Source organism: Myotis brandtii, unplaced genomic scaffold, assembly GCF_000412655.1.
Source record: "Myotis brandtii unplaced genomic scaffold, ASM41265v1 scaffold268, whole genome shotgun sequence".
NCBI classification, from domain to species: Eukaryota; Metazoa; Chordata; class Mammalia; order Chiroptera; family Vespertilionidae; genus Myotis; species Myotis brandtii.
Genome location: NW_005360187.1, coordinates 1,788,485 through 1,814,230, shown reverse-complemented (window position 1 = coordinate 1,814,230; position 25,746 = coordinate 1,788,485). Strand labels below are relative to the sequence as shown.

The window sequence follows — 25,746 nt, the reverse complement described above, 5'->3', positions numbered from 1 at the left end:
CGTGGCTGGCTGAAAGCAGGTATCTGAGTTTGTTTAGCTTCTATAATTGAAACACTGTTGCCATCACTGCTGCTCTAAGCTCTGAGGCTGAAGCTGGCTGAAAGCAGGTATCTAGAGCTTGTTTAGCTTCTATGATTGCAACTTTGTTGCTTAGAGTGTAGCTTAGAGCAGGGCGAGGCAGGCGGGGAACGTTGGCCTCCTCCGTCACTGGAGCAAGCAAGCCTCATGTTCGCTTCAGCTGCCTGGCTGCCGGCCGCCATCTTGGCTGGCAGTTAATTTGCATATCTCGCTGATTAGCCAATGGGAAGGGTAGTGAAGTTACGGTTAATTACCATGTTTCTCTATTATTAGATAGGATTGGCTTTTCTAGCAGAACTTGTAAACTGGTTTGTATTTCAAAAAACTTTCCAGGCATTTTCAGAGCAACAACATTATTGAAATCATTACCCCAAGGGAATGGACTTCGAAGGATAATGCCTTGTTTATAAACTGGGGCACTCTCTTTTTTATTTTTTTTTTTAAACTATATTTTATTGATTTTTTTATAGAGAGGAAGGGAGAGGGATAGAGAGTTAGAAACATCGATGAGAGAGAAACATTGATCAGCTGCCTCCTGCACACCCCCTACTGGGGATGTGCCCGCAACCAAGGTACATGCCCTTGACTGGAATCGAACCCGGGACCCTTCAGTCAGCAGGCCGACGCTCTATCCATTGAGCCAAACCAGTTGGGGCTCTTTTTTTTTTAAAATATGTTTTTATTGATTTCAGAGAGGAAGCGAAAGGGAAAAAAGGATAGAAACATCAATGATGAGAGAGAATCATTGCTCGGCTGCCTCCTGCACACCCCCCTACTGGGGATCGAGCCTACAACCCAGGCCTGTGCCCTGACCAGGGATCTAAGCCATAACCTCCGGGTTCATGGGTTGACCAAACTACTAGTCTGCAAGTCACAAAACCCTGGTCTAATGAATGTTGTGAATAGGTGAAGGGGAGATGCAGATAGGCAGTAGGAAGAGGGTCGGCTACCTGTGTTTGTGATTTCTCTTGCTACTTTGTTTGCAGTTAGAGCCAAGACTATGTTTTCCTTTTGACATGAACAACATGGTAGGTTTGGTTGAGGTTGTGTCTGAGTATTTTAATTTTGTATCAAATTGGCTTTTCTGAGCTGATTTGGGAGCCCCATTTGTAACATTTTTTTTTAAAAATATATTTTATTGATTTTTTACAGAGAGGAAGGGAGAGAGAGAGAGAGTTAGAAACATCGATGAGAGAGAAACATCGATCAGCTGCCTCCTGCACATCTCCCACTGGGGATTTGCCCGCAACCCAGGTACATGCCCTTGACCGGAATCGAACCTGGGACCTTTCAGTCCGCAGGCCGACGCTCTATCCACTGAGCCAAACCGGTTTTGGCTGTAACATTTTTATGAGGAAATTTGTTGACCATATTCCTGATTGTCAAGTCTTCAGAAGTAAACTTTTGGAATACCTACTAGTATTCTGGCATCCGAGATATATATATATGTGTGTGTGTGTATATAAAATTTATATCCTAAAATGAATATAAAGTATAAGTTATTATAGTTAAATTGGCAAGCATTGTTTAAAGATATTTTCTGGTAGAGGCACATTTAAGTGTTATATTTTTCAAAAACCAGGCAGATAAATACAAGATTCCCACTCTGTACTTTTGCTTTCTTAACGAAGTTAATTTTGCATTTTTTTATTTTTAGTATTACTTCTATGAGTATGGCTTTGATGAACTAAAGCGAAGACCAAGACACGTGTGTCCATATGCAGTTGTGTCTTTTACTTACCAAGATGATATACAACCTCCGAAGTTTGTACCTTCATTAAGGTAAGGTTTAGGAGTTTTGGGCATCATCCAGAATGGTATTATATTATATAACCTGGACTGCATAGTTAGAAGGAACACTTTGTTTTGTTCCTATTTTTTTCCCTCTTAATATTAATTAGATACATAAATGTTCATTGTGATTTAAAAGGTCAGTGTAGCCCAGCTGGTGTGGCTTAGTGGTTGAGCATCGACCTATGAACCAAGAGGTCATGTTCGATTCCTGGTCAGGGCATATGCCCAAGTTGTAGGTTTGATCCCCCAGTGGCATGCAGGAGGCAGCCAATCAGTGATTCTCTCTAATCATTAATGTTTCTATCTCTCTCTCCCTCTCTCTGAAATCAGTAAAAATATATTTAAAATGTTAATATAAAGGACAGATACTGAAACTATATGGAAATATAAGCTAAAGTTTACTTGAACCTCACAGTTAAACCTCTTTTTCCTTGATATTGAAGGTTTGCATAGTTGAGTAAATGTAGTTTTTAAAAGTGAAATTTTGTGTGTTAGCTCTCCTGGAAATCGGGAGCTTCTACTAAAGAAGCCCCAGCTCCCTCAAACCAGTTAAACCAAAATCAGGTATTAAGTAGCTTAGGCATTGGTAGTTTTTAAAAGCTTCCAAGTGATTTCTGATTTTTTTTTTCTAGAGAGAGGAAGGGAAAGAGATAGAGAGATAAAAAAATCGATGAGAGAGAAAAATCATTGATTGGCTGCCTCCTGCACGCCCCCTACTGGGGATTGAGCCCTCAACCCCGGGCATATGCCCTGACTGGGAATCGAAACAGTGACCTCTTGGACGCTCAACCACTGAGCCAAACCGGCCAGGCTGATTCTGATTTTTAGTCAGAGTTGAGTACCATTGATTTCCTATAAGCTCTAATATAAGGTGACCAAATACAACGTAGTTTCCCCTTTTTTTGTTCCCATGTAGTTATTCCAGAAAATGTTTTGGCAAAATTAAGTAAGGATATAGGTGAAATGGTCAAATATCTACATATTTTTAATTTGAGTACCCATAGTCAGTCATGTATGATATACATTCGTTTAGAAATATTGCTGTTTTTAAAGCCACATTCTTAAACATACTAGACATTTTTGAGGTTGACTTCTTTATTAGTTTCCAGATCAAAGCATCATCTTCATTTTACTTGTTTGAGATCTAACACTTTTTTCATATCGTGATTAGTCCTGGAAACCATTCACAGCCACAAGTATGGATTCACATAATATCCAGACATTTGGGTTTTTCTGTATGTGCGTATGTGTCTGTATTTATCATCTCCATGATACATTTGTTATACTGCCTTTCAGCAGTGATCTTCAGAAGGTACTCAGCGCTTTAATAATTATGAGGTCATACTCCCAGGAATAATGATTATCCATTAATTTTCTTTGCCTCCTGTTTGATTCCATCTTTTTACCTTCATAGCATTTAAAACAAGCATTGATTGAACATCCTTGCTGTACCTTGAATGCCACCCGTTAATGTGCCTGCCTCAGGGCCTCTGCATTTGCTGTTCTTCTCTTTCCCCAATTAGCTGCATAATTTACACCTACACTTCCTTAAAGGTGACCTTATCAGTGAAGTCTTATGTGATTTTTTTTTTTAACCTGTGTACTCTTAGTGTCTTTTTTTACTCCTTAGAACTTAAAACCATCACCATCTGGTAAATACCTTTCTTATTGTTGTCTGTCTGCCTCGTGAGATTATAAGCTCTATGAAGGCAGGGGACTTATTCATCCCTGTAGTCCTTTTACTTAGAATATTAGTAAATATTTATTGAATGATTGATGACTACATTTAAATATGTATTGAGGCCATTTCTTTGAAACATATCACTAAAACAAAGTAATTGACAGAGATTTTAATGGACTCTTATTTTCTCCTGATGGATATTTTTGGGTAAAACAGCACCTTAATTTTGGGCAAATAAGGTAATTCAAGTCAAGTAAGTAATTCTTTTCTCCAAGTAAACTTGGGTTTATTAAATGTTATAGTAAGTAATTAACTGCTTCCTCCTACTTGGAAGGAGAATTTAATTTTCTTGTATAGTATGCCATTAAAAATAGCACCTATCTCAAGGTCCTGAGTGTTAACTTTTATATTAACAATTAGTAATTTAAAAAAAATTTTTTTTTTTTGTAGATCTAACAGCTTTAATGCAGATAGAAACACAGGTAAGATTCTTTAGTTTTCTAAATTGAAAGAGTACATGCACATAGTAAAAAATTAATACATTAAGTGCTTTGATTTATTTTCATAATGAATGAGAATCTGCAAATTATGAAATGGAGGGTGAAGCCATGCTATGATATAGCATCAACATTTGGTCATCCAGGCATAAGGTGTCCTTGAGAAGCTGCTGCTGCTGTGAATGGATCAGGTTTGACCACTTGGATCGATAATAGTAAACAATACAAGTTTCACAATTCAGCCTTTAAAAGTATTAAATTCGTCAAAGGTTTAAGTCAGGTTTCTCCACAATGAAAAGAGATCGAGAAGAAGATATGAGACATTGTATGGATTCATGTAGTTAACCGGATTTCATATAGTCTCTTTTGGGGGAAATAAGAGGGCAGACTATTTGTCTTTGCTCCTCAGCTTTCTGATGTGAAGACATTTAGACAAAATTGTTATTCTTTGCAGCTGGAATAATTTTGTAGGGGAAACGATAGTTTAAACAAAAAATCCTAATATTTGGACTCTCCTATAAATATAAATGTCAAATATTTTGTTTTGTTCTACAAAACCTTGTTTCTACATGTTTTTTTCCTTTTTTCCAGTAAACATATATTTGCTTCTGGGTTGCCAAGAATTGTCTTTTTTTTTTTTTTTTTTAAGATAAATTTCACTACACATTATGGAAAGGACAGCTTTTAAATAAAGGAAAGCTTTTGTGCTATATTTCTCTGAGGTCAGCCACTCGTGCTTTTTTGCCTATCAAACTGTAAGTATGCTATATTACCAAAAAATAGTGATTTCCCTATTTGCTTTTCTTTCTTACTTATATTTAAATTTTACTTTGGTACTTTAGTCCATGAGAACTTAGATATCAATATTGGTTTGTTTTTTAAAAAGATTGATTTGATATCTTTAGAAACTTAATTGGCATAATGAGCCCTCTGGTTTTCTGTCTTGGTTTGAAGATGGGCTAAAAAATCATACACATTCGTGGCATAAAACTTTTTCTTAATGAATTTAAATCCTAAAAGTGATTTTAAAAAGTTTTATCCTGTGTACTCTTAGTGTCTTTTTTTACTCCTTAGAACTTAAAACCATCACCATCTGGTAAATACCTTTCTTATTGTTGTCTGTCTGCCTCGTGAGATTATAAGCTCTATGAAGGCAGGGGACTTATTCATCCCTGTAGTCCTTTTACTTAGAATATTAGTAAATATTTATTGAATGATTGATGACTACATTTAAATATGTATTGAGGCCATTTCTTTGAAACATATCACTAAAACAAAGTAATTGACAGAGATTTTAATGGACTCTTATTTTCTCTGATTTTAAAAAGTTTTATCCAAGCCCTGGCTGGTTTGGCTCAGTTGGTTGGAGTGTTGTCTCATACACTGAAAGGTGGCAAGTTCTAATCCCTGGTGAGGGTACATTCAGGAGGCAACCTAATCGATTGATGTTTCTCTCTCATATCGATGTTTCTTTCTTTCTCCCTCTCCCCTTTTTTCTTTCTAAAATCAATACAAAAATTTTTATCTTTATTAGATATACTTTCCATTTGGCAATTTGAACATGATAGACTTAAAATTTATCAGTTGTTTGTTGGAAACAGCTTTGATGTTTTAAGTTAAAATTTATAGGCTGTTTTCAGTCTTGGGAATATGCTGGAATAGAAAAGTCTAAAATGATCTTTTGCTGCCCTGTGGTATGGCTCAGTTGTTTGGGCATCATTTCATGCAACGAAAGGTTGTGGTTCAATTTACTGTCTGGGCACATACCCAGGTTGAGGGCTTATCCCCGGTAGGCAGTCGATTCATGTTTTGCTCTGACATCGATGTTTCTCTTTCTCCTTCTCCCTCTCTACTTCCTCCCTCCCTCCATCTCTACCTGCCTCTCTCCCCCCTTTCTCTCTCTCTAAAAATCAATTTAAAAAATGAAAATAAAATGATCTTTTGCTACCATCACAATAAACATGAACCTTCATAAATGTTTGAGGACTATGTGAACAGTAGATACTTGAATTGTTTTTAATAAAATGACAACCTTATATCCTTTGTTATTAGTAATATTGGCATGTAGAATTAGCTTCTGCCTTACATTTGGAAGGTTGGTAATATTGCCAGGCTATGTATCTATTTACCTGTACATCTGGACTTCCCATATTAAATCTTCTTTAAAGTACGGTGCTGATAAATATGCTCTTTGTTTTCCAGCAAGACGGGTGTGTGTGTGTGTGTGTGTGTGTGTGTGTGTGTCTATAAAAGAGAGAGAGAGAGAGATACCATTGCTAGAGTTAAAAATACATGTAAGGAAATATGCTTTTTTAATTTTCTTTCAGTCCTGAGAAGCTAGATGTTGAAACAGTTATGAGTATTGATCATCTGAAACAGAAAATTCCTCCAGCGCTGTTTTACAGGGAAGCATACTTCAGTTCAAATGAAGGTAAAGTAATTTAATTTTACTGAAATATAAGAAGCAGACTTGAATCTGAATATTTACTATGTATTTTTTTTATGTCAGTTTTGAAGAATGGAATGTATTGCAGTCTTTATGAAGTTGTAGAAAAGACAAGAATTGGAAGTAACATGGAGAGTTTACTGCAAAAACTAGAGAAAGAAAAACTTGTGAGTAAAATTTAAAATGATCTTTTTTCTCCCTTAGAAACTATTAATAAGTGATCATATAATATTTCAATTTAGTTCATTTTTATCTCTGAAAATACCACAAAGTCTCTGTTTTTGTTGCTGCCATTTAGTTAACAGCATTTTACTATGGCCTTTGGTACTCTCCTTTATAGCCATGATACTTAGAACTTCTACAGACCAGTGTTCCCGTGAAGTATCTTTGTTGTATTTTGTAATTGTGACTGTGACATTAAAAAAATACTTCTTGAATGTTATGTATTTATGTAAGGTGTATAGTTCAGTAAAAAATGAAGGAAAGAGACTGTTCTCCTGGACTACACAGAGTGGTAAATGGAATTACTCAGATAGATGTGGTTCCAGAAGAGACAGTGCCATATTTAAAGATTCAAAAAAAAGATTTGTGAGGCTGAAGAAATAAAAGAACATTATAGTAATTGGGAGAAAGTGGTAGAACATGAGGCTGGAAAAGGGTATAGGAGGCTATATCCTACAGCATCATGCAGGCAATGTTTAAATATTTGGAAATTTTGACTTGATCCTAAGAGCAATGGTTTTTAAAGGGAGTGGGATGAGGTTTTGATTATGTATGCAGCATGATCAAATCTGTTTTGTGCTTACCTTGGTTATTATGTAGAGGATGAATTGAAGGAGGGAGAGAGAAATGAGGTAGGAAGCTATTACCATAGAGGGTGATGTATGTTTGGATGAGAAAAGTAAGAATGATGATATAAGAAGAGACTGGTTTAAGACATATTTAGTAGGTAGTATCCAGGTCAATGGGTGTGGAATATATTGAGTTTAGGTAGAGAAATTACTTCAGGGATCAGATTGTGATAGGTTCAGGAGTGATGCTAATATGTACAGTTTAGTGAAGGAGATGAAGTGGTTGATAGAGTAGTGGCTATCCCAAGGTTTCTGTTAACATGACATATAGGTGAACTCGTGTTTAAATGCTGATCAGATGTTCCAGTAGAAAGAAAGAAGGATTTTTTTTGCACAGGTATGCCATTTAATACAGGTTATTCAGCGGTTGACTTATTTTTACTCACGTTATTGAGCCTCAGTTTCCAGGTATTCAAATGGAGATTTGTATTACTGATTTTCAGAACCCACAACTTCATTTTTATTGTCTACATAGATTTTTCATTGTATGCATATAGATTTGCTTAACCAATACATTGTTTATAGATGGGAGCGTCAAGTTATATACAAATTTATAGGCAGAATTTGTAAACTTATGAATTGGTGGACACCCAGCAATAACACTTTGAACAACTGGGTAGAAACCTTTGGGCTAGGCATCTTACAACATACACATACATACACATGCATACACATTCAATACATGTGAATATACGTTTATAATTACACTATAGACCTGGGGGTGGGGGGGAGGTCTCAGACTGGCCTGCGCCCTCTTGCGTCCAGGAGCTCTCGGGGGATGACCAACTGCCACAGAGGTGGGAGAGGCTCCTGCCACCGCTCTGTGCTCACCAGCTGTGAGCCCGGCTTCTGGCTGAGGAAGTGCACTGACCACCAGGGGGCAGCTCCTGCATTGAGTGTCTGCCCCCTGGTGGTCAGTGTGCATCATAGTGACCAGTAGTTCCATCATTCAGTCAATTTGCATATTAGCCTTTTATTATATAGGAGGATTTCTTGTTTTCCTCTGAAAGCCTGTCTATAATATAAGTGTTCCTCATGATCAAAATCTGTTCAGTTACTGAGTTCAGAAAGTAAAAGTGAAAGTTTAGATAGTTTGGATGTCGTGAGTTATCCAAATCATATAATCTTTACATTTCAGAGAATGAGTATTGAGAATCTTAACAGTGAGGAGTTTATCAGAAAATCATAGTATCTCCTTAGTTCCTAATAATGAGAATCATTGGAAGGATAAGAAGGATGCTGGCATTTGTTCTTAATTTGAGCAAGGTTTGTGGAGGACTGGGTCTTTCCAGAATCAAGAAGTGAAGTAACAGAGGGTATGGGAATTCCATAAGAATACACTACCTGAATCTAATAGACCTAGGTATTTTGTGTAGCATTCCTTTTCCTGCACCTCATTGGAAATTACTCTAACTATAGTTACTTTTTTCATATTTCTCATGAGAGGTGCATTGGGAACTATTGGGTTGTTAATAATTTTATCTTGGATCTACACGAGGTGTTCTGGATCAGACAAATATAGTGAATACCTTATAGTAAGTAATAAATGTATTGGCCCTCCTTTGCCCTAGTCCAGTGGTCGGCAAACTGCGGCTCGCGAGCCACATGCGGCTCTTTGGCCCCTTGAGTGTGGCCATGAAGTTTCAATCGCACTGTACGTGCGCGCCTGCACGTGGTGTTTTGTGGAAGAGCCACACTCAAGGGGCCGCAGCAGTTTGCCAACCACTGCTCTAGTCATTACTGTTAGGGAAATGCAACAAGATACAGGTCATTTATTTATGGAGTAGCCATCCCATAGATAAGGGGTGAGAAACAATGACTTTTCTTTGCTTATAAAGGAAAGGAAGTAGCTATCTCCCTCCGCCCCTGAAAAGGCCTCTGAAAATGTTAATGAGTATTAACTCTAACCCTTTGGTAAATAAATCATATCTTTACAGGAGTCAGTTAACTCTCTTTGTTCTAATGACATCTCTAAATTCCTAGGACTCATTCTTGCTTAAAATGTAAATAGGAGAAAGCTCTATCTTCCTGGCATCTTGGGACTGAAACTAGGAATTAATCTGTGCATTCACCTCTGCCTTCTTGGGGACCCACTTGGCACTCTCAGGGGGACAAGAGAAATTTAATTATCCTTTGGATTAGAGCAATTAACTGTATAATTTGCTACAAATCTAATTCTTAAGGTATGTAAACAGCAAAATATTTCTGGTAAAAATGAAAGCAACATTCCCTCTTTATATAATATGGAAGGTGAGGGCTTTTGGCAGAAGCACTGAGGAATCTGAGGAAGTTTTATTTTCCCACAGGGAGAGTTATAAAATAAGTAAAATTATATTTAGCTCTTTTGGTTGATAATAACTCAAGTTAATTTAAAAGTTGACTTTAATATAAAAAACCTATGAGAGCAATGTACCTAAATTTGAATATTGTTTCTTCTGTGAACATTCTTCATAGATACCTCAGTTTAAATTTTTTCTTTATTTTTTAACCATGAGTGGGTTTTGAATTTTATTTAATGCCCCCCCCCCCCTCTCGAATTTATCAAGATAGTTACATGGTGTATTAGTCAGGGTTTTCCAGAGAAACTAAACCAATGGGATATATATAGAGAGAGAAAGACAGAGAGATTTATTATAAAGAATTAGCCAGTTTGTCTCAGTGGATAGAGCATTGGCCTGCAGACCAAAGAATCCTGGATTTGGGCACGTACCTTGGTTGCAGGCTCTTCCCTGCCCCAGGCCCTGGTCAGGACCCATGCAGGAGGCAACCAATCGATGTGTTTCCCTCATATCAATGTTTCTCTCTGTCTTTCCCTCTCTCCCTAAAAATCGGGTGAGGATTAACAAAAAACAAACACACAAAAGAAATGAATTAGCTCACAGTTATGGAGACTAAAAAGTCCCAAAATTTGCATTTGGCAAGTTGGAGACTGAGGAGAGTTTGATGGTGTAGTTCCAGTCTGAGTCTGAGTGTTATAGATTCAGGAGAGCTGATGTTTCAGTTTGAGTCCAAAGATGTGGGGAAAAGAGCACTGATATTCTAACTCAAAGGCAGGCAGGTAGGCAGGAGGAATTCCCCCTTACTCCAGGAAGGGTCAGTCTTTTTTTTCTATTTGAACCTTTAGTTAATTAGATGAGATCACCCACCTTGGGGAGGGTAATCTGCTTTCCTCAGGCTATCCATATATATGTTAAACTCATCCAAAAACATCCTCAGAAACATCCAGAGTAAAGTTTGACTACATATCTTGACACCCTGTGGCCCAGTCAAGTTGACACATAAAACTAAGCATCACATATAGTATAGACAAAAAAAGAAAAGCCAAATATATTACTGGACTCCTAGGGGGGGAAAACGTGTATGCATCTAAGAAAGTTTATCTTAAAGCTAAAAAGATTCCTTTTATTAAGCAATACTCTGCAAACCCCCCCAATATTCTATGTGTTACCTTTCCAGTTATAAAATTAAAGGAATATAAAAGGACAGGAGTGCCAATTGGTAGGATAAAAGCTAAGTATACTTTCTTTTCTCACATTAGTCTAAGCCACCCAATTCAGAAATCCAATGTGTGCCCTAGCCGGTTTGGTTCAGTGGATAGAGTGTTGATCCTGGTCAAGGGCAGGTACCTTGGTTGCAGGCTCCATCTTGGCCCCAGTCATGGCACATGTGGGAGGCAACCAATTGATGTGTCTCCCTCACATCGATGTTTCTCTCTCAATATTTCTCCCTCTCCCTTCCACTCTCTCTAAAAATCAATGTGAAAAAATAAGTAAAAATCAATGGAAAAATATCCTTGGGTGAGGATTAACAAAAACAACAACAAACAAATCCAATGTGCTAATAAGGGCAGGAGTTGGCAATTTTCTGTGAAGGACTAGATAGTAAATATTTTAGGCTTTGTGGGCCATAAGTCTCTGTCCCAATTCTGCCATTATCTATACACATAAATGAATAGGCATGGCTGTATTCCAGTACTTTTTTTTTTTTAATACATTTTATTGACTTTTTACAGAGAGGAAGGGAGAGGGATAGAGAGTTAGAAATATTGATGAGAGAGAAACATCGATCAGCTGCCTCCTACACACCCCCTACTGGGGATGTGCCCACAACCAAGGTACATGCCCTTGACTGGAATTGAACCTGGGACCCTTGAGTCCACAGGCTGACGCTCTATCCACTGAGCCAAACTGGTCAGGGCCCAGTACTTTTCTTTACAAAAAACAGAAAACAGGCTGGGTTGGCTTTCAAGTTGTAATCTGCAGATCTCCATACTAGAAGAAAGGACACTATGTGGCTATCTTGTAAATGCAAATAAAAAAAAAAAGACAATAAAATTCAAAACCCAGTATGGTTAAAAAAAAATCAAGAACAAAATTTAAACTGAAAAAATTTACATTTAAAAGGTATCTATGAAAAACCTGCAAACTTTCTACTTAATGGGTAATATTGCAAGTGTTCTTTTGAAAATCAAGAAGACAGAAATACCTACAATCACCACTTTTATTCAACATCGTGCTACAGATCCTAGATTGCACAGTAACACAAGAAAAAAAATAAAAACCATGAAGACTGGAGAAGACAAATCAAAACAGTATTGTTCCCAGATAATAAAATCTATATAGCAAGCCTAAAGAATGTACAAAAAGAAATAATTCAAATTTTATATATAGATCTGACATAAAATCAACATATAAATATCAATTACATTACTATATACATAATAGAAAGTGTACTGACATGAAAAATACTGTTTACAATATAAGATGCCTGGCAATAGATAAATCTAACAAAATAAGCAAGACTTATATCTAGAAAATTATAAAATTCTATTCCAAGAATACTCTAAAGAAGTAAAGAGTCCTAGCTGATTTGGCTCAGTGGATAGTGTGGGCCTGTGGACCACAGGGTCCCAGGTTCAATTCCTGTCAAGGGTATGTACCTCAGTTGTGGGCTCCTCCCTGGCCTGGGCCCTTTTCAGGACCCGTGCAAGAGGCAAACGATCGATGTGTTTCTCTCACATCGATATTTCTGTCTTTCCCTCTCTCTTCTCCCTAAATACCAATGGAAAAATATCTTCAAGTGAGGATCTAAAAAAAAAAAAAAAAAGTAAAGAGATAATCTTGCTAATGGTTAAGGCAGTATCATAAAGATGTTAATTTTCTCAAATTTGATCTACAGATTTAATACAATTCCAGTTTAAAAAAATCCCAATAAGGTTAAGTGTGGTTTTTGAGCGGGGAGCATTCCACATGTTTTATTATGTAGTATTTTTATTATTCAGTTCTAAGTATTTCTTAGTTTTTATTATGATTTCCACTTTGACACATGATATATAGGTATATTTTTAAATTTCCAAATTATGAGAATACTTTTGTCTTTTTTTTTCTAATTTAATTCCATTGTAATCAGAACAAGTGGTGATTAGTTGAAATTTATTGAGATTTGATATAAAATTTACTTCGTAGTCAATTTTTGTACATGCCCTTGTATTTGAGAAAAATGCATATCTTTAATGCATTGTTGGGATCTGGGTACACAATTCTGGATTGATATTCTCTTAGCACTTTGGTTATATACTACAGTATCTTCTGGCTTCTATTTTTATTGAGAGGTCAGCTCTTAGTGTAATTATTCCTTTGTAGAACCTCTTTTTTTCCGATTGCTTTTAAAATCTTTGTTTTTGATGTTTTGCAGTTAACATTAAGTATATCTAGGTGTAGATTTCTCATTTAACCAGCGTGGTATATATTCTTTTGTATCTGTGGACTTATATCTTCATTTTGGAATATTAGTCATTATCTCGGATTTATATCGACTTCATTTCTTTTTTTCTTTTTCTTTTTTTTGTTGTTGTTGTTGTTTTGTTGTTAATCCTCACCCAAGGATATTTTTTCTATTGATTTTCAGAGTGGAAGGGAGTGGGAGAGACAGAGAGAGAGAAAAAAACATCACTGTGAGAGAGAGACATCGATTGGTTGCCTCCTGCACTTGCCCTGACCAGGGCTGGGGATTGGATTGAGCCTGCAACTGAGGTACGTGCCCTTGACCGGAATCGATTGAACCTGCGATCCTTCAGTCAGAAGGCTGACACTCTTACCACTGAGCCAAACTGGCCAGGGCTCCTTTTCTTTAGACTGTCTTTCTAAGACTATGAACCAGCATATGTCAGACCTTTTCATTCTGTTCTTCATGTTTGTTAATTTCTCTTGTACTAGTATTTTTCATCTACTTTTATTTATCTGTGTTGCATTCTGAATAATTCCATCATAGCTATCTTCTAGTTTATAAATTCTGTCTAGCTATGTCTAATTTGCTGTTTAATCCATTCATAGAATTTCTAATTTCACAGAGTATTTTTATTTCTGAAAGTTATATTTGATTCTTTTTGAGATCTGTCTCATTTTATTATAACATTCTTGTTAATTCTTTCAGAAATACTTGTTGAAAACCTATTATGTACTAGTCACTGTTCTAGGAGATGGAGGTTATATTCTGATATTTCTTGCTGTTGTTTTTATCTAAATAAGATTCACCATTTTAGCCATTTTAAAATGTACAATTCAGTGATTTTTTTAGTAGATTCAGAGTGTTGTGCAACCATCACCACTATCTAATTCCAGAGTATTTTCATCACCCTATAAAGACACCTCATACCCATTAAGCATTTACTTTGCATTTCTTCCTCCCTCCAGCCCCTGGCAACCATTAATCTACCTCTGTCTGTATGAGATTGTCTATTCAGGGCATTTTATATAAGTGGAATCATGCATTATGTGGCCTGTAGTACCTGGCTGCTTTCACTTAGCATAGTACTTTTAAGGGCCATCCATGTTGTAGCATATATCAGTACTTCATTCCTTTTTATGGCTGAATCATATTTCATTGTATGGATAATGCCACATTTTGTCCATTCACCAGCTATAATGCGTTAGCTATTATGAATAATGTTGTTTTGAATATTTGTATACTAATTTTTGTGTGAACGTGTTTTTATTTATGCCACTTATTTTGTTTATTTCTTTGAACATTTCATATCTGTTGTTGTATATAGTGCATCTGATAATTCCAATTTGAAGCCCTTAGGTGCTTGAATCTTGTTTTTGCTGAGTCTCACTTAGAGTAGATTTTTTTCCTCCTAAGTAAGCTTGGTCATTTAAGATTGTGAGCTAAAATATTTTCTATTTTAATACATTTTTGTACCATATTAATTACCTGTTTTGTTATTGAAAAGTGAAAATAGTAGAACCCTATATAATAAAAGGCTAATATGCAAATTGACCAAACTTCAGAACAACCAGTCTCTATGATGCACACTGACCACCAGGGAGCAGATGCTCAATGCAGGAGCTGCCCCCTGGTGGTCAGTGCACTCCCACAGGGGGAGCGCTGCTCAGCCAGAAACTGGGCTCACGGCTGGCAAACGCAATGGCAGTGGTGGGTGTCTCTCAGGCTGGACTGAGGGGACCCCCCTCCCTCACCTCCCAAGTGCATGAATTTTGTGCACTGGGCCTCTAGTAATAAAAATGCACAGACTGGGTTAATACTGTTTTCTGAAGGAAACAGTAAGATGTAACAAATAGAGGCAGTAGGAGCACAGAGTTTATAGGTATGTGTTTCCTTTTCTTTCTTTTTTAAAATATTTTTTTATTGATTTCAGAGAAGAAAGGAGAGGGAGAGAAAGATAGGAACATTGATGATGAGAAAGAATCATTGATTCTCCTGCACACCTCTACTGAGGATTGAGCCTGCAACCCAGTCATGTTCCCTGACCGGGAATCATGACTTCCTGGTTCATAGGTCGATGCTCAACCACTCAGCCATGCTGACCGGCTGTATTTCCTTTTCTAGAGGGCTTAAACTTTCTTTGAGCTAAAGCCACAGATATTACTGCTAAAGCCTGTCTGCCTGGGTGTTTTTAGGGTGTTGATTCCTTTAGAATTGAGGACACTGGTCTTTATAAAGAAGACCACTAAGCCAGGGAAATTTTAATATTTTCTTTTTATAAAAATATATTTTACTGATTTTTTACAGAGAGTAAGGGAGAGGGACAGAGAGTCAGAAACATCAATGAGAGAGAAACATCGATCAGCTGCCTCCTGCACACTCCCTACTGGGGATGTGCCTGCAACCAAGGTACATGCCCTTGACTGGAATCGAACCTGGGACCCTTCAGTCTGCAGGCCGACACTCTTTCCACTGAGCCAAACCAGTCAGGGGAGCCAGGGAAATTTTAAAAGCCTAGTATTTGGAGTGGGTGAAAAATTAAAAGAATCTAATTGTTTTTCCTCAGTGACCACACAAAATATGAAAATTTTATTTGTGTTTTCCAACTTCCTGTTTTGACAACTAGGAGTTGGACAAAATGTTATAAAGGATATGATATATAAAACTTTTAGATAAAAGTGTTTGAGTCTGAAACAAAATTTTTATGTACACTGTCTACCTTTTGAGTGTTCAGACAATGTTTTTATTAAATATAAATTGGTAGCACAGTCAGTTTTCAGCCTTTAAATTATGGGTCCTTACACAAATTTTGTTTATTGGAATTATTTAATAGGGATTTGTAGCACAAGTTTTCTTTCAAGGGAATCATTCCAGTTCAAAAGGGTATATTCTCCAGTGCATTCCTGGCTAACCTGGCATTCTTGTCTTTTTATAATTTATCCTAGGATCTTTCTTTGTACACTTGTCTTATACATTTGTCTTAATCTGTTCTCACCCTTTTGCCAGTCATAGGTATTCTGATGTCTATCATATTATAACTCTGCCTTTGTTCATGATGTTGCCTCTGTTGAAATGTCCTTCCCCCAACCTCAGGCTCTTGGCACTGTACCCATCCTTCAAAATTCACCTCCAGTACACTTTCAGTTTCTTTTCTGATCATAGATGAACTGTATTTTCCCCTTCATGTTGCTTTGTAAATCTTTTTAATAATTCTTCTGACTTAATCTAATTATTGATATTTCCTGTGTTGCTCTGTCCACCCGATTATAAACTACTAGTGATCAGATATTTTGTTTTGTCTTTGAAGTTATTTCTGGCAAGGCAATTTGCCTTACGTGTGAAAGATTTTCATTAAGTATCTGAAGAATTAGCAACACATTTCATTTGTGATTAGCCTGAACTCTTAAAGGCAGCATTTGTGTCATACTTGTTTTATATTTCCAACATCCAGCACACTGCCTTTGCAATTAACATGTCTTTTGAATTGCTTTTGAAGGCTTTAGTTTGATCCTTATATTTTAGTGTCAAGGGGAAATCAGCAAGTTGGTTTCATAGTAAATTAGAGGAATTTTCTCACTTAAGTTATGAAAACTAAAGAATATTTTATTAGAATTCTGTGAATTAGCAGAGTTGGAAAAGAGTTTTTAACAATTAAGGAACAATATTTTTTCTAAAGATGATCAAGAACCAATTAGCAGAAACTTCTGTGTCTGCCTTATGGTTAGTAATAATAAAGCAGATTAAACTTCTTCCCTCTTCTAAAAATGCAGGTTCTGGTTAAACCTTTGGGAGACCGAGGATACCTTTTTCTTCTTTCTCCTTATCAAATGGTTTCTCCATATGGTAGGTAATGTCTTTAATTTTTATAATTCTTTTTTAAGTTTTTAGGTAAAACACATTGCCAATTAATTTGACTTTTTTTTTTTTTTTTTTTTTTAGAACATCAAACTGCCAGATCTCGAATCCTACATGCTTTGTTTCTATTTCAAGAACCTAGAGGCATAGTTACTTGTAAGTTCTTTGACTGTCTAAATCCAGTCTTATAGATACCTATATTGAAATTTCCAGATAACTCCCTAAGCAGTTTGTTTTTCTTACATCATGTTTTAGGAAATACTGGGGGTAGTAAGAGCTATTAGCAAAGTAAAGTACGAATTATATGACTTGATTTGTTATTTTTTACTATGAAAAATTATTTGGGTTTTAATCGTTTTTTTCACTAACTGTTGATTGTAATCATTGTAACACACTAGCTTAATTTTTCAGGGTTATATAAAATATGATTTTTAAAAAATCTTAGTTCATTTTTGCATTCAGATTTAACAACTGTAAAAGTATCATGTGCTGGGTTAAATATTAGGCCATTCAAAATTAATTAGAATTTTTCACACTGATATCAGACAAAATTTGCTTTTCACCATTCCTAAGAACTAACTTTAGTGCTATATTAAGATAAAATTCCCACTAATGGCTTTCACTGTTAGATTAAGAATGAGATTCTCAGTTGTAACACTCAGTGCCTGCATATCTCCTTATGGGGATAGAGTTCTTACGAAGTTGTTATAACAGAAAGGAATGCCATTGCTATCCTGGGTAGGACTATCTTGCGAGGAGCCTCATATCTTGCCCTGCTTCTTTATTTCTCCTGACATTTTGCTTGCCCCAAGTTGAAAGGCCTAGTTACAAAAGGAAATGAGATCTTCAATGAGTGGGTATTTTCCCCTTTAAAAATATGTTCTATAATTTCCTTTGTTTTAGTTTCTCATCGGCTTATTTTAGTCCCCTAGACTTAGAAACATGTGATTCATATATTTCTATGTTACATATATGTATTAAGGTACATACGAGTTTGGTTCACCATTAATGTATGAATGTTGTTAACATTTCTTTGACAATATGTAGATCTGTATTTGATTAGTTTCTTCATTGCTAACATGGCTTACTCTTTTTGTTTGTTTACAGCACAAAAAGGTTCAACCAATGCAGCACCAGCACAAAAAGGTTCAACCAATGTAGCACCACCAGAGAGACACGAGAGCATGCCAGATATATTAAAAATAACTCAGTTTTTACAGTTTGCTTTGATTCGGTGTCGAAAGGAATTAAAAGATATAAATAGTATAAATTTTCATTCTGGTGTTGAAAAGTATGTAAGTGAGTTTTTTAAGCGAGGTTTTGGTTCAGGTAAACGAGAGTTTATTATGTTTCCATATGATTCACGATTAGATGATAAAAAATTCTTATACCCAGCTCCAAGAAATAAATCCCATATTGATGATTGTTTGCATACCTATATTTTTCGGCCTGAAATGTATCAGTTACCTATTTGTCAGTTAAAAGAGCTATTTGAAGACAATAGAAAACTTCAACAGTTCGGTCAACTTTCAGATTATGAAGGCCATGAAGAAATGAATGGCACAAAAAAGAAATTTGGGAAACGAAATAACTCAAGGGGTGAGACTATTAAACCTGGAAAGCAGAAGTCATCTCACTCTTTGGATCATGATAAGGATAGATTCAAAGAATTGATTAATTTGATTCAGTCTAGGAAAAAAAATGTGGGTGGGGACTCAGACACAGAAGATATGAGAAGCAAAACTGTCTTGAAGAGGAAGCTTGAGGATCTACCTGAAAATATGAGAAAGTTCGCCAAAACCAGTAATTTAGCTGAAAATTGCCATCTGTATGAAGGTAAAATATCAGTTTGCTCTTACACAGTATAAAAATAATAACCAAAACTATAGTAAAGTAGTTCTGTCCTTTCTTCTAGCACAGGGGTCTGCAGATTACAAAGTGAAAGCCAATCCAGCCTGTTTTCTGTTTTTGTAAAGAAAGTATTGGAATACAGCCATGCCTATTCATTTATGTGTATTCATAGCTGCTTTCACATTATAATGGCAGAGTTGGGACAGAGATTTTATGGCCCAAAAGCCTAAAATATTTACTGTCCGGTCCTTCACAGAAAATACAGTTATTTGCCAACTCCTACCCTAGCACATTGGATTTCTGAATTGTGTAGCTTAGACAAATGTGAGAAAATAAAGTATTCTTAGCTTTTAGCCTACTAATTGGACCACCTGTCCTTTTATATTTCTTTTTTTTTTTTTAATTAAATCTTTATTGTCCAGATTATAAATGCACTCCCCTCCTCCCAGTTCCCGCCCCATCCTCCGCCCTCACTCCCCACCCACTGTCCTCATCCCTAGGTGCACGATTTTTGTCCAGTCTCTTCCCGCATCTCCCATTTCCCTTTCCCCCCCAAGAATAGTCAGTCCATTCCCTTTCTATGTCCCTGATTCATTATAATCACCAGTTCATTCTGTACATCAGATTATTTATTCACTTGATTCTTAGATTCACTTGTTGATAGATGCATGTTTGTTGTTCATAATTTGTATCTTTACCTTTTTCTTCTTCCTCTTCTTAAAGAATACCTTTCAGCATTTCATATAATGCTGGTTTGGTGGTGATGAACTCCTTTAGCTTTTCCTTATCTGTGAAGCTCTTTATCTGACCTTCAATTCTGAATGATAGCTTTGCTGGATAAAGTATTCTTGGTTGTAGGTTCTTGGTATTCATCACTTTGAATATTTCTTGCCATTCCCTTCTGGCCTGCCAAGTTTCTGTTGAGAAATCAGCTGACAGTCGTATGGGTACTCCCTTGTAGGTAACTGACTTTTTTTCTCTTGCTGCTTTTAAGATTCTCTCTTTGTCTTTTGCTCTTGGCATTTTAATTATGATGTGTCTTGGTGTGGTCCTCTTTGGATTCCTTTTGTTTGGGGTTCTCTGTGCTTCCTGGACTTGTAAGTCTATTTCTTTCACCAGGTAGAGGAAGTTTTCTGTCATTATTTCTTCAAATAGGTTTTCAATATCTTGCTCTCTCTCTTCTTCTGTCACCCCCATAATTCAGATGTTGGTACGGTTGAAGTTGTCCCAGAGGCTCCTTACACTATCTTCATATTTTTGGATGCTTTTTACTTTTTGTACCTGTGAAAAAGTGTGCTGAACCTATTGACTCTGTCTGATCCATACTGTCAACATGTATCATGAGACTTAAGAACTTCCTATGTACTAGGTGCTTTACATATGTGGACTCATTTAGTTCTTGAATGCTAGACATTACTACCCTTATTTTACAGATGAGAAAGTAATTTCGGAGAAATTAAATAAGTATCTAAAGCTATGTAGTTCACTAATCCATGATTGAACTCAGTTCTGACTAACTCTAAAGCATTGTTCCTAATCTTGGCTCTATTTCCTAGCACTGAGCACATGAGAGGCAAGATAAGTAAAGTTTGGTGCCATTTTTAGCTGATACTGACTAATTTTGTACCTGTGAAAAAGTGTGGGTGAAAATCAGGCTTTATCAATAATTAAAGTGATGGTGAAGCCATGCTAATTATAATAGACCAAAGGAGAAATGCAGCAGGAAGAAGGGGTGGATAGATTAATTAAACTAGAACAGTGATGATCAGACTTGCATTTCTAGGTGTTCCTCACTTGTTTCTTTGTAGTCATTTTGCACACTTTAGTTCTCATTACTGAAATTAGAGATTTAAAGATTGTATTCGCTGATCTTTTTTTTAAGTAAATTTTATTTTTTTTGAGAGAGAGAAAAAACATACATGTGAGAGAAACATTGATTGGTTGCTTCCCGTATGCGCTCTGACCAGACTGGGGATTGTCCCATAACCTGGCTATGTGCTCTGCCACCTTTTGGTGTACAGGAAAATGCTTCAGTCGACTGAGCCACACCGGCCAGGGCTAAAATAACCTGATCTTGATTTGGTAGTGAACCCACTCATTTTATAATCCTATCCTCCCTAACCTCTTTAACATAAACTTTTTAAGATATGATTTATATACATTGTACCCATTTTAAGTGCAGTTTGATGAATTTTTATAGCTATGTTAATGCTACTCCAATATATAGAACATTTTTCATGTTACCACCACTCCAGTATATAAAACATTTTTATTACACTGCCTTATACTCCTTTGTAGCTAATCTCACCCCAACACTGATCTGTTTTCTGTCTCTGTTGATTAGTTTTGCCTGCTCTATATGTACATGTAATTAGAATCATACAGTATGTACTCTGCTCTTTGATGTTTTGTTTCTTGCTGTGGTACATTATACCCTACCCAGGTTTTACCTTTCTTTAGCATTAAAAGCACATGACTTTCTGAATGTCTACACCAGCCGTGGGCAAACTACGGCCCGCGGGCCGGATCCGGCCCGTTTGAAATGAATAAAACTAAAAAAAAAAAAGACCGTACCCTTTTATGTAATGATGTTTACTTTGAATTTATATTAGTTCACACAAACACTCCATGCTTTTGTTCCGGCCCTCCGGTCCAGTTTAAGAACCCATTGTGGCCCTCGAGTCAAAAAGTTTGCCCACCCCTGGTCTACACCCTTTGAAAGTTTTTAAATATATTGTTGTGCAGAATTCCCAGATTTGTACCTGCTTTGAGCCAGCTCTTACAGTGCTTTCTGTTCTTAATGCAAAGTTAGTGTAGATTTCTTTAGGTAATCTAGTCAGTTGAGATAAGGGTTAGATGATAAGAATGTCAGACAATATCTTAAGGACAAAACGTAATAGCTATAAAGGAGATAGAACTCAAATTAAGTCATGAGTTCTTTTTTTCTTTTAGTATAATCTGCATATCTTCCTAATATTTTGCAAAGTAGCAACAAATATTTTATCTCTTGTCAAGCATCTGGTTGACTTAGGGATTTTGTTAGATTTTAAGGTAGCTATAGTATGGTCTTTAATAAATATATTATCCATATTACCAACTTGATGTTTGAGCTCATTTATCCATTAATAGATTTTTCAAATTAGGTAAATAAATTTTCATTTAATAGGAATTTTGACTTATGTGCAAAAGTTTAGAACCAGTCATATTTTAAAGTAAGGGGTGGATGTACATGTAAAGTCTACTGAGTTCCTGCCCATAAATGTCTATGATGATTAATTTTTATGTACATTAAATTTTAAAATTATTATGCTAGCCTTCCAAACTCAACTTTAAGAGATGACTTCTTTCTCTTTTCCCTTCAGAGTCTCCACAGCCCGTTGGCTCACTTGGGCATGACACTGACTTGCAGCAGGAGGATACCTCTAACTCTGGTGTTGCTAACATCCATAGGCTGTTTAATTGGCTATCAGAAACACTGGCAAATGCACGCAATTCGGATGCATCCCTGACAGACACGGTCAACAAAGCCTTAGGATTGAGTTCTGATGGTGCCTATGAAGAGCTGAGGCAAAAGCATGAATATGAGTTGAATTCTAACCCAGATAAGAAAGAATATGAGCAGCTTACTTGTGCAAAAATTGAAAATGCTCATTTTAAGGGCACTCAGATCCCATTGTTAGAAGCTGATACATCATCTGTAAAGTATCCTATTTCTCTTTCTACCAGTGAAGTAGGCACTGACCATAAACTACATTTGAAAGAAGTAAGCTTATATCTTTTGATTATATTGTTTGCTTTGTGAATGTGTGTGTGAAAGAGAGGATGTGCTTTAATGGGTTTTTTCTCCCTTTTAAAAAGAAATAAAATAAACATTTCAGTAAAAGTGTCCAGGATACTATTTCTAAGTTACTCCTTTTTACAAAGAGTTAACTATAGAAGTAGTTGTTTTCCTTCCTGCTTACAAGTTTATGGATAGTCCAAGATTTACCTATGGTGCCAAAGTTAAGGCTAGACAATCTATTTTTCAGAAATGGCTTATTGGGAGTTAATTCCATATCGTTTCATAATAAAATTGAATTCTTGAAACATTGGCTTTCTGCTGGAAATACCATAACCCATAGGTGAAGCAGATGAGGTGACTAAAGTCAGTGCACTAGTGTTACAAACAAGGTTAGGTACTTTGTCTTTCTCTTACAAATAGGAATGGAAAATGAATTGCCTTTAGGATTACCACTAAAGTGACACTCGGCCTTGCTTGACAGGGCATCCAGTTTATTTATGACTTCTGTTTAGAGTACTGATCTCTAGCTGAGAAGTAGCCTTCTATTCCCCCAAGAAGTGGCTGCATCACTGAGGAACAATACTAGGATGGCACCATCCTAAGGGCTTATTTCTAATTTACTCTTCCTTCATTTTCTCTTCTCTGCCTTTGGCTAAAAGTCATATGTATGTCCCTAACCTTTGTCCATGTAGTTTTCAGACATTTAATTTAGGGGGAGGATAATTGTAGGAGGCTCACTTGGGGAGAAGTGTAAAGTAGGCACTGAGAAACTAATTTATGTTGTTAGCATTTCCTAACATGTTTTTTCTCTAAATTGGGTTGATATAGGCCAAACTCCGCTCACCGCCTATGTTTGTAACTAAAGTTCTTTTGGAACACAGCCATGCCCATTTGTTTAGGTATTGCCTTGGCTGCTTTTGCACTGCAATGACAGTGCTGAGTATCTGAATATATGGCCCGCAAAGCCTCAAATACTTAGTGCTTGACTGAATAAGTTGAGCAACCTCAGTTCTAAATCAATATCAAATTATGTTTTGAAGGAAAGGTGTTTTAATGTAAGGCTGAAGTATTATTAATTTACCATGTTTGTATTGTTTAGGTATTGCCTTGGCTGCTTTTGCACTGCAATGACAGTGCTGAGTATCTGAATATATGGCCCGCAAAGCCTCAAATACTTAGTGCTTGACTGAATAAGTTGAGCAACCTCAGTTCTAAATCAATATCAAATTATGTTTGGAAGGAAAGGTGTTTTAATGTAAGGCTGAAGTATTATTAATTTACCATGTTTGAATGACTAATTTTCAGTGTTCAGAGTGAAGGTTGTGAGTTTGCTGTGAAAAAAATGGTTGTTTATTCTTGACATTAAAATGAATTGAAAAGAAAGCTAATGAATATATCCTCCAATTTTTAGGAACCAAATTTAATTAGCATGAATAATTTTGAAGATTGCAGTTTGTGTCCCACCATTCCCATTGAACATGGATTCCATAAACAATCTAAGTCTAATAATGTTGAAGAGACTGAAATACATTGGAAACTGATTCCAATTACAGGTAAGAACAAGTGTACTGGGAATTAGGTTCGCTTGGTTTTACTTAGGGACCGTGTCTGTCAGGTTTCATCTTTTCTAGATTCCACTCTTGAGTGCTTTGTCTTACTTGGCTCCGACATCTTCAGTGTCTTATTTTGAGCAATATAATGTTTATTGAGTGTTACTGTTCTTGGGCAGCATCAGCAAGTATCTGCAAAAAGCCCTATTAAAAATAGGGATTTAAAACATGCTTATTCTCTGTATGGAGTTTAGCATGTAAACTTCCAAATGAAAATTGTTGGCAGAAATTGAGTTTCTAATAAGGTGAGGTAGATACAGAGATGCAGTGATGGTCTTTGGACAGCCAGTAAATGCTTTCTGCTCAAATTATAAGCTTCATTATAACAAGCTATCATCAAAGAAGTGGTCATATTGAGGTTCATCTATTTAAAAGAAATTTGATTTCTTAGTATTGGATTATCTTGGCATAATTGGGTCATTGTGGAGAATGTCCTGAAATGCAAATATCCTGGGAAGCTTAATGAACCATGGGGTAAGAATAGTTTAGCAAATGTTGAAAGATCATTTTGCAGTATCCTAATTTCTCTGTGCAAACACATATATATATGAGCACATATGTACATAGTCTTAATATTCTAAGTTCTTATTCATCTTTGTTAGCTAAGCATTTTTTGAAATATTTTAGGGCACATCTTTTCCATTTCTAGACCTTTATTTAACCTTTAAAGGGGAAAAAAGTAGATTGATTTGTAACCTAGAAGCTACTGAGACTTACAAGGATTCTGAGAAGAATTTCTAAAACTTTGATGAATTTCCTTGGGCTTCAGCACCATTCTCTACTTAGTACCTTACCAGAGAGAGTAAGAGGCCTAGAAGTGATGGTAGAGAGGCAACTGTTTCTCATTTGGGAGCTGAAGGTGTCAGTTTCTCCCACTCAAACTTAACCTTTACAGTTAATTTCAGAACCATTTGAAGGCACAATATCTAGGTGTTGATATTCCATCATCACCTGAATAGAAAGGGAAGCAACTTCCCATTTCTGAATGAGCCTTCAGGATTATTTTAGGCAAAAGAAGGACTACTTGGATTTGTTAGCATTTGGGGTTGTCTCAAAGCTATTTAATAGGTATCACCATATCTGAAGAGAGTCTACAAATCTAATGGATGCTTTCTGTCAGGAGGGAATGCAAGAAGCCCAGAAGACCAGCTGGGGAAACATGGTGAAAAACAAACGCCAGGTGAGAAGGCTCCCTTTGCTTTTCCTCCCTCCCACTGTGCCCTTTCTCAGAATTGCTACTTGTATTTCTGGTCTTCTATCAATAGGGCATCAACTTAAGTTCTGTTAATTACAGAAAATTTGGATTATATCATATTTATATCATTACTTGATTTGTATCAAATATTCTTATATAAATAATGTGTTCAAAGAAGTGACTACATATTCATAGAGATTACAGGTGTTTTCTTCACCTACAGTCAATTCTATCTGATATGATGATTTGGGAATATTTTTCTTAATCCATTTCTGTAGGATATTTTATGTGAAGCAGTCTTTAAGTTTCTCTTAAATTTATACAAATACATGGAGGTGAAGCCATTTATCTTTTAGGTACATTATTCCTAATCTTGAAATTTT

At 36.2% G+C, this 25,746-nt stretch overlaps 1 protein-coding gene across 9 annotated transcripts in view; it reads left to right on the top strand.

Moving 5' to 3' along the window:
• The window catches only part of FAM208A (family with sequence similarity 208, member A), a 44,853-nt gene that overhangs the window by 5,767 nt on the left and 13,340 nt on the right, over positions 1-25,746 (top strand). For 5 of the 9 annotated variants that reach the window (XM_014541332.1, XM_014541330.1, XM_014541331.1 and 2 more), the window contains 11 exons: positions 1,736-1,860; positions 4,004-4,035; positions 4,700-4,805; positions 6,378-6,481; positions 6,560-6,663; positions 16,842-16,914; positions 17,011-17,082; positions 18,034-18,762; positions 22,140-22,540; positions 23,970-24,111; positions 25,289-25,348. In XM_014541332.1, the coding sequence (XP_014396818.1) occupies positions 1,736-1,860; positions 4,004-4,035; positions 4,700-4,805; positions 6,378-6,481; positions 6,560-6,663; positions 16,842-16,914; positions 17,011-17,082; positions 18,034-18,762; positions 22,140-22,540; positions 23,970-24,111; positions 25,289-25,348 (1,948 nt within the window). Of the gene's footprint in view, positions 1-1,735; positions 1,861-4,003; positions 4,036-4,699; positions 4,806-6,377; positions 6,482-6,559; positions 6,664-16,841; positions 16,915-17,010; positions 17,083-18,033; positions 18,763-22,139; positions 22,541-23,969; positions 24,112-25,288; positions 25,349-25,746 lie in introns of those variants that run through there. The other 4 variants (XM_014541333.1, XM_005868375.2, XM_014541336.1 and 1 more) reach the window with 2 other exon arrangements.